Source organism: Lonchura striata, chromosome 2 (assembly GCF_050655825.1).
Source record: "Lonchura striata isolate lonStrDom1 chromosome 2, ASM5065582v1, whole genome shotgun sequence".
In the NCBI taxonomy this organism is placed as follows: Eukaryota; Metazoa; Chordata; class Aves; order Passeriformes; family Estrildidae; genus Lonchura; species Lonchura striata.
Window position 1 is genome coordinate 62,521,355 of NC_140704.1, and position 9,246 is coordinate 62,530,600.

The window sequence follows — 9,246 nt, forward strand, 5'->3', positions numbered from 1 at the left end:
GTCTTTATTTTTCTCTCCAGTGTATTACTACACCTGAGGCTCATTGCAGCCTCATACCCGACAAACAAAGCAGACTTATGGGTGCTGCTTTCAAGGCCACAGGGAAAAAAAAATAGCATTTAAAAAGAAATGCAAGAGGGTCCATACACATATAGAGTGCTTTCCCTTCTCATTTTGTAGGGATTCTCATGACCTTGCAGTGCTGTAATAAAGAAATTAATTTCACACTTGATGTTCTGGTTCTGCACAGCTCTACTCACACACCTGCACTGCAAATAAAAATGCTTAACCAGCATTTTAGTCACTAGATGAATGTTTTTCCTTTTCTGAGCTTCAACAAGGATTTAGCATGATTTACAGAGAGCAGCTGCATTTCACAGAAAAGCATTGAATACACAGAACTGCTAATGTGCAGAGGAGCCCTGTGACTTACTTTTAGAGTTCTGCAGGGTTTAGGATAAGGGAAGCTACAACCACTTTGGAGAAGACTCCTGGTGAGAATAGGAACAGATCACAGCATGATGAAATAGGGGCAGTTCCTTGTAGGGAGAAGCAAGTCAGGAGACAGCCTCAGAAGCAACACCAGACATTTGCACCTGATGTGAAGACCAGTGAAGAAAACTCTTACTTCAGTCCAGCAGATGACTTTAACAAAGGTTCAGCACACAAACTTCTACTTTGTGGGAAGACACACTGAGCTGGAACTGTTAGAACAGATCCTCCACTAGGACTCCATTGCAGAAGCCAAGCCTGACCCAGCATAGCAAATAAACTGACTCTGAATACTTAGAGGAGGATCTGCCTGCATGAATAAATCTGTCTGCAAAGCTGTGCAATGCCTTACCTTTCACCCTCACCTCCTTTCAAGTCAATGGAAACCAGACAGGAGGGCTTCCTTCTCTCTCAAAAGGGAGACCTAAAGCAGCTCGGGTGAACTGTGCTCTAATATTTCTTCTCTCCACTGATCAAGCAAGCCTGGGGCAAATTCCTCCATCACCTGCAGGTGTCTAACCACAGGAATCTCATCACCACCACCTGTGTAGCTCCCAGCAGACATTTTATCCTGTTATTAGAATTTTATTCCTGCAATGCTCCTGGCTCCTGGCTGTTTTAGCTGGCATGTCTGCTTACCCAGCTGCAGAGCGAACCTGCAGCTGCAATAAGCAGAGTTCATGCAGGCAACACTCTCTCCCTTCCAAGGTGGCTTTTGTCACCTATTTGCCTGTCTGTTTTCACAGCTGTCACAGAAGAAGTGTTAGTTTGCAACAGGCTGTGGGAACAGGTTTTTGAGCCCCAACACAAGATTCAGCTTCTGCAGTACTTCACCTTGTGGGAGGCCAACCCATGTGGAGGGAAAGAGTTGGGACCGGCTGTAGAGTGGGGGGCATGGGAGGACTAGCAGAAGCCTGATGCTGTTTCAGCAGTGAGGCAGAGGACAGACATAGTGGGGGGCTGACACCATACATCCCATAATGCTTTGTACAAGAAGCAAGTGACAAATGTAGGGCAGGGCATGCGACCCCCCCCCCCCCCCCCAAAGCTGATCCTGTGCCATGGGATGTCGGGGTATGGCAGCTGAGCCGGGCTTAGCTGCCTCCCGGGATTTAGTGTCAGTGTGGCAGCATGGGCAGAAATTAGCACAGGGCTGAGGATTTTCTTTTGGCAGATGCCAGAAGAACTGGAGCAGCTCAGGGAAGAAAAGTGATGAAGGGTTCCTTTCCCTCCACCCATTTCTTCAATGGGAAAATTAAATCTAACAATTTAGAAATAAAAATTTTTATTTCCAGCAGTATGTAGGAAACCGGAGGCAGAGGAAATGCTGATTAAAAAGCCATTCTGTACCCTTAACGTCCTTGTTCTTTGTGCAACGATTATTGCCCTGCCGGTGGCGTGAAAATACACGTTTCCAATTGTAAAGGGCCCACGGCCATCAGGGAGCCGACAATATTCTTATCAGCAACAGACGGTACAGTTACTGAAAATCCTCTCCAGTAATGACCGACTTTGGTGTGCTCCGGCTGAAAGAGTGACGAACACAAAATTCACACCCAAAGTAGGGCTTTTAATTATTCACGGCTCCATATTCTCCAGAGCTATGCAAACCCGAATCACTCGCTTTGTAGATCCCCAGTGCCGAAAACCTCCGCAGCTGAATGAAGGCAAGGTCGCCGTGACCTTCCTCCCCCTTCCCGAGGCTGCTCAGCACCACGCTATCCCTTTGCCTTTCGTCGGAACCCCCGGGGCTCCTCTCGGGTGACTCCCCGGAGCCATGGATGTGCCGGCGCACGCAGGGGTCACCTGCCACCTAGCGGGGCTTGCCCATCCCTGCGGCCGCCTCCGCGTTATCCCTCTCCCGGGTGGAGCGCGGCGAAGCCCGGGGAGGTGTGGGCCGCGGGAAGCCGCGCACGGAGCGGGCGCTCACCGGGGCCGCGGGTGTGTTCCTACACTGGGGGTGTGCACCGGCGGGGTGCCTGCGCACCGGGAGGGGGCTGTGTCTTTTGGGATGGGAGGGGAATGGTCGGGAACGGAGGTGGTGCGCACCGACCGGGGGGAGTGCAAGTTCAGGGGGTAGGGGGCACGGAGGGGGCGCGCTCCCGGGGGGCTGTACCCAGGGTTGGGTGTTCGTGCCTGCGGGGTCTGTACACGGACGGAGCGGGGGCCCGGGGAGGGACGTGCACGGAGCGGAGTGCGGGCACCGGTGTGAGTGAGTGTGCGGGTATTCCCCGGGGGAGCGGGCAGCGTGCATCCCCCGGGAGCCGGGAGGGGCGGGCGGCCGCGCAGGGCCGGTGCCGGGGGCGGTGCCTCCCGGCGGGGCGGGCACGGCGGAGCGGAGCAGCGCCGCCTCCCCGGGGCAGCGGGGCGGGCCGGGCTCAGCCTCCCGCTCGGGCCTTGCGCGCTCGGGCCTGGCCGCGCCGGGAGAAGCGGCGATGGAGGCGGCGGGCGGCGGCGGAGCGGCGGGCGGCATCGCCCTGCACGACTTCAGCGGGCAGCTGGGCGAGCAGCGGGTGCACTTCCACGCCATGCGGCTGCGGGACTCGCTCTTCCTCTGGGTGGGCGCCGCGCCCGCCCTCGCCAGCCTGGCCGTCGCCATGTGCAGCCCCCGTGTGAGTGTCGCTGCCGGGTCCCGCCGCTCCCCGGAGCCCCGCGGCGCTGGGGGCGGCCCCGCCGCCTCTGCCCCGCGCTGCCGGGACTAAGCCGTGCCCTGTGCTGTGCTCCGCTTGCAGGACAGCATCCCGGTGGCCGCCTCGCTGCTGGGGGACCCCTCGGACACCGCCTCCTCCTGCCTGGCGCAGCGCTTGGGTAGGTGCGGGTCGCGCTGCGGGCGGGCGGGGCTGCGGGAGCCGCCTCCCGCCGGGAACGCGCGGGTCGGGACCGGGCCGTGCCTCCCTGGTGGCCCGGAGCCGCCAGCCCGGGCCGGGCGGGTGCAGAGGGATGCGGTGCGCGCTGCCCCGGCCGCAGAGCCTGCGCTGCTGCAAGTTGCGGCAGCTTCCATGCAATGCACCGATCCGCTTTTATTTTCCCATTCTGTGGGAGTCTGTGGCACCTGAGTCAGCGGCCTTGGGCACGCTGTGCCCTATCGGAAGTGAATTATTTGGTTATCTTCAAGTGACCTCCTCTTTGTAAACCTGTGACATTGCTGTGCTGGTGGGCGAGGTGGCCGTCATGCCAGGCACGTGCATTTTACCTGAAGATGAAGGCAACCCTCATCACATCTCGCACCTTTTAGCCCCCACATTCCAGGAAGCTGTGGCCTGGGAAGCCCAGGGTTGTCTCGCAGATGCTTGGGCTTGATCTGACTGTTCCTTTTTCCATCACGTGCAGTGTGCTACAGCTACTGCAAAAGCTGAAATCCTGAATCTTAATGACAGCTTGCAAACTCCCATGTCCCTATTAAAAAGATCACAAATACACGGCCTAGTGCATCCTAGCACCTTCACAACTCTGACAGCTGTGTCATGCTGGTTACTCATCATCACCCACCAGTGGCTCATACAGCTCCAACTGGTAAACTGCTGATGTGCTTGTTACCAAGTTTTAAAAGCAACATGCTGAGCTGCTCAGTCTCACCTTACTTCCTCTGTTTCAGATGGAAAGGCCACAGAATTATTAATGATCTGTGTGCTGATCTCTGTTTCAGACAGTATGTCTTGAGTTTGTATTGTCAGGCACTTCCATGAGTCTACATCACCTGCTTCTCCTTCATGGCCACATATAAAAAAGGGTTGCTCACAAGACTAATCTTTGAAAAATGGTATTAGCATCTTTTCTTCACAATAACTTGTATTTTAATATACACTGTTTTAGTCAACTCTGGTGACTCAATTTTCTGTACACACTGAGTTCAATCCTTTCTACTTTAAGTAATAATTTTATGAGGTACTGTATAACACAACTTCTTTGCGTGAAACTACTGCCTTATCCTTAGGAAGTCAGTCAAAATATAGCCAGAGAGGATTTTCTTTGGATAAAATGTAATAGTTTATTCCACTATTCCATTTTATTCCAAATGGAAATTTGGTCTCCTTGTCATTAATTTTTTCTGAATCTTGCTCTAATCTTCTGTGTAGCATTGCAGCCCAGCTGACAGTTCTAAGTTATCTTAGTGATTGACATACTCTTTTTTTTTTTTTTTTTTTTTTTTGTACATGTGTTTACTGTCTCTCTTAAAAGATTTATCACATGTTTCATAGCTGAAGTTCATAATAACTTGCCATTTCTTCTATTAGCTCTTTCAGTGTTCTGGACAGAAGCTATCTGAGTGGCCTGACTTTTCTCCTAGTGAGTTGTCTCAGTTTTGCTGCTTTTTTTTCTTATCTTTATTTTTTCCCTTAAGGTGCTTTTATTATTTGCACCACTTATTTCCCATACTTTGTTACTGGGAACTGATACTGTTGCATGGTATTTGTCTGTAGGTTACTTTTTATCCTTGGACTATAATGCACCTTCCTATTTTCTTTTGCTTTGTGAACTTCAGGTGTCTTTTGTTATTTATTCTTAAATTTCTGAGCCAGTTGTGGCCCAGCTAGGCTTTTGGTCCATGTTCCTCTGTATCCATGTCATCCATCCACTGTGTTGCAGTTTCCTTGCCAGTCAGCTCCTTTCATATTATTTTTATATACTATTCTTGCTTGTGTGATCCTGGCTAAAGTATATTATTTTGGATAGACCTTTTTCACCTTTAGTTTGAAGTGGAAAGTAAATAATACACTTATGGCTTTGAATAATTATGTGCTTACTCTTTACCTTAGCTTCTGGGAAAAGAAATACATCTTTTTCAATCTCACACCAAAATCTTTAGGCTGGCTTTTGACAGCCCAGCAATTTAGGTCAACTCATGGTTACTTCGTCCAAATTTATTTATTTATTTATACATCTATTAAAAAAAAATATTTTTACTAAGACCTGTGGATGTGCAAGATTATCAACAAGGATCCCTTATCTTTGTTTCGCAAAGTGCTTGGTAAGGAACTCTGTGCTCCACCTCAGCTAGGAATACCCAGCTTTGCTGTTAATGGTGTTTAGTTTTTCTCTGGGAATTTAAATTCTTGTTACTCCCACACAATCTGTAATAGCAGAGATGCTATTCACAGTCAAGTATTGACTTGTAGTTGTACTTCCAAAGTAGCCCTTTTAACCATCCTGACATGTGGTAACCTTCAGGCAGGCAGTTTTTCATGCCTCTCTTGCCCCCACCATGCTTGTCACCCTTTTTTCTGTGCAGTTTATTGTCTCCACAGGCACTAGCAGGAGTAGCATGCAGTGCCTTTTGCACATAACTATTTCTATTTCTTAAACTTGCCAGTCACATTCCATCATCTGCCATGTGCTCCTGCAATGTCAGGTTTCCAGCCCTGGAGCAGGAGTTTCAGTGCTGCTGTGCATCACAGTGCACACATTCTCCTTTTGTTTTCTGGATAATTTGGCAGGGGTCCTAGCCACAACAGCTGCATTTTGTGTATTTGCTCTATCTCCTTCCTTATTTCTGATGTTTCTTCTTGTTGCTGAAGACACATATACTTCATTCTCATTCCTCTTTCTACATATATCTATCTATATCTGCTTTTATGAGCTGCAGTTTCCTACTACCCTGCCTGATCACTTTGGCACAAGATGTGTCTCACTAGTCAATGAACCCGAATTCTAAGAATGTTTCCTGTAGGATACTGGAGGCCAATTCTATAGAAAGTCCGTGTCCATTAGTGCCTCCCTCACGTGCATATCCTGAAATCACAGTGCTTTGGGCTGCAGTACTGATTAGGGCCATGTCTTCAGTCTTCCTTCTGTAGGGACTGGCAGACTCTTGGTGAAGATAATCTCAACCTTTTCTTTTGAGTATTTCTCAGCTGGGCGCTGGTCACTTTCATCACCTCTTTTCCAGCATAAATACAGACACATGTCTAACATTTATCCCACCTCTTCTGCTCCTGCTGGGCTTCTTTGGTTTGGGCCTTTGCTCTGTACATGATGTAGGAGCAGATCTGTGCTGCTGTATTTTCTGCTGGTACTCAGTGCATCCCGGATAATGGCTGTCAAGGCTGTTTTTCCTCCACTTTGAAGAGACAGTGGAATAGGGGTTATTAACCAGGCTGCAGGAAGCAGACCTGCTGGAGGGCTTTTTAGGTAAGCCTTGTACTTTGCAGTTTTCTGCTTCACTCTGAAGCTGCAGATGGTCTTCCACAGAGGCGTAAGATCTGCCCTCTTTTGTCCTTTCCGCAGGAGTGCACATGTCCAACTGAATCCTTAGGAAGTAGGGACAGAAAAGGTGCCCCTGCCCCTCAGAGCCCTGGGAGTGGAGGTTCTTGGCACAGGAAACCCAGAGGGACTCCCAGATTCACACTGTTCCTGGGAACTGGAGCAGCATCCCAGAGACTCTATAGGCAAACATAATTAAGAACTTGAGTTTGACACTGCAGTGCACTACATAGTTTTGTTAGCTAGGATGATGGCATTAATTAGTTCAGAATTGGCATTGCATTCATTTAGGGCATGATGATGAAGCAGTAGTGCTTACAAAACATGCTGCTTTATACCACAAAAATCTAGTGCCAGGTGTTAATTTTTGCAATCAGAGCAGCACGCTGCATTGTATCAGCATTTTGTAGTGCCAAGACATAAAAGGCAAATGAATCCTTGCATTTCAGAAGCAGCTTTATTTACTGAGTCAGGAAGCTGGTAACCTGTTAGAATAGAAAATAATAAAAAAATTATTTGCATAATGAAAATGCCTTAAAGGAATTGTTCAACTACATTTTATACATACATATATATGGGTTTCTGTATTTAACTATTTAGTTTCCTGTTTAGAAAGGATTAAAATTTTAGAAGTCTGAGTGTCTCTGTTTTGAAGTGTTAAAAATTCAGATGACATTTTTGAATATTCAGCAGAACAGTCTGATTTGTGTCTGGGATCATTAGCTCCCAGCTCATTCCTGGACAAGAATATCTTGTGACCCAAATACTATTTTATGTCTTCTATTTTACACAACTCAATTTAAATTTAGTGGCTACTTTTCCTGTATGGTGCTTACATTTTTCACAAAGTTTAACTTCAGTAATATATAAGGAGAGCCACAAATTTGCTATATTACCATGGTAAACTCTAAGTAGGATGGCATTTTGTTTATAAAACACTTCTTAGTGTTATCTTTTCTACTCTGATAATTATGTCTTCTTGTCCTACTGAACAGCTTTTTGGTCATTGTTAATTAGCTCTGTCATGGAAGGCAGCTCATAATTTTGTAGCACCTCTCTCTAGGTATTTGTCATTACAGTAGCCTGGAACTTGTGCTTGGCTTCATCATGTTCAGTAAAGGCTCTCCAGCTCATCCTTGGAGCATTCATGGACTCCATTTGAAAAAAGGTTAATGGAGACAAAATTGATAGCAAGCTTAGACAGAACTGGTGCATAGCTTTTTGGGGTCTTTTAAGGCTTGTGAACCTTTTAAGGTTCATAAAAATAATTAATTTGGGCCCAATTACTTTCTTAAGCACTTTCCCTCTAATGTTCTACACAGCACAGATTTACAAACTCTGAATTTCAGTGCTAAGAGTCCAGTACAATCTATGGTGTCACTTACAATGTAAGATATTTAAGAAGTGTCCAAAAATGCACTACAAGCTCTGCAAGGCTCTCCAGTGACTAGTGCTGTCTTGTATCAGATCAACAACTAGTTGACAGTCACCAGTCTTATATTGTTCACTTTTGTGATGTGCAAAATATTGCCCAACTCCCCAGTGGTCAAGGACTTGTTCTGCTTTTCATTTTTAACTGCACTGAGCACAGCAGGAGTGGAGAACATCTTAGAAATCTGCATGATGTGGTTTTTTAAGAGGCTTGCTCAAATACCATAATCACTTTAATATAAGAATAAACTCTGGCTGACTACTCTGTTTTGTGTTTTAGCCAGCAAGACCAAAAAGCAGATATTTGTCAGCTACAATCTTCAAAACACAGACAGCAATTTCACCTTACTCATAGAAAACAGGATCAAGGAAGAAATGACAGCTTTTCCAGACAAGTTCTGATTGTGCATCATTGTAAAAGAAGATGAAGGTTTTGTTTCAGAAAAACTTATTGCAATTTTCACACTGACATTGTTAGTATATTTCTTTTGTATTATTTTGGTTGAATTTGCAGTTGTTATTAAATACAGATACACTTGACTTGGATTTTCTTTTTTTCAAATAGAATTTGAATTCTAAAAGCAAAAATTGTTTTTGCTACCCTGCCAAGTAGGATAGCAAATGGATGCTGCAGTGGATGAACATGATTGAAAAAGTGCATATGGTGTGTGGCCTCTACACATTACTAGCATCTGATGGCAAATCAGTTCCAAATGCTATCTGTAAAATTAATCTACTGAACATAGTATAGCAGCTTTTAGTGTTCAAATAAAGAAACTCCACATTTTTCTATGTTAAAGCTGTGACATAGTCTTACTTTTGTCCTTTTAGTCCCTCTTTGTTGTAGTACTGATGCTAAATAATGGATTTCCTACTATCCCTCGGGCACTTAGAACACGAGAAGGATTTCACAAAGGGTCATTTATGCATCCCTGAGGACTAGATAGAAAGAAAAAGCACAAGCCAAGTTCTGAGCAATAAGTCAGGCTGCTAGAAGAGCATCACTTGTAAAATTAGCATGTACATAAAATCAGAGAGGTCTACTACCATGACCACCAGTGAAAAGCATCCTGCTGCTGCATCTCTGGGCTTGCTTTCAGGCAGGATGGGTATCTTTTCAAA

At 46.5% G+C, this 9,246-nt stretch overlaps 1 protein-coding gene across 1 annotated transcript; it reads left to right on the forward strand.

Moving 5' to 3' along the window:
* The first annotated feature begins 2,856 nt into the window (after positions 1–2,856).
* PSMG4 (proteasome assembly chaperone 4) lies at positions 2,857–8,664 on the forward strand. Its single transcript, XM_021544786.4, has 3 exons — positions 2,857–3,104; positions 3,225–3,300; positions 8,405–8,664. The coding sequence occupies exons 1-3, from the start codon at positions 2,928–2,930 to the stop codon at positions 8,524–8,526; spliced, it is 375 nt and encodes a 124-aa protein (XP_021400461.1). The 5' UTR covers positions 2,857–2,927; the 3' UTR covers positions 8,527–8,664.
* The last annotated feature ends 582 nt before the right edge of the window (positions 8,665–9,246 follow it).

Bases quoted from the DNA above. Each gene is read 5' to 3' on its own strand.
- PSMG4 (XM_021544786.4), top strand. From the start codon at position 2,928: ATGGAGGCGGCGGGCGGCGGCGGAGCGGCGGGCGGCATCGCCCTGCAC. The intron at 3,105-3,224 runs GTGAGTGTCGCT...CTCCGCTTGCAG, and splicing joins TCGCCATGTGCAGCCCCCGT to GACAGCATCCCGGTGGCCGC. The intron at 3,301-8,404 runs GTAGGTGCGGGT...TTTGTGTTTTAG, and splicing joins CTGCCTGGCGCAGCGCTTGG to CCAGCAAGACCAAAAAGCAG.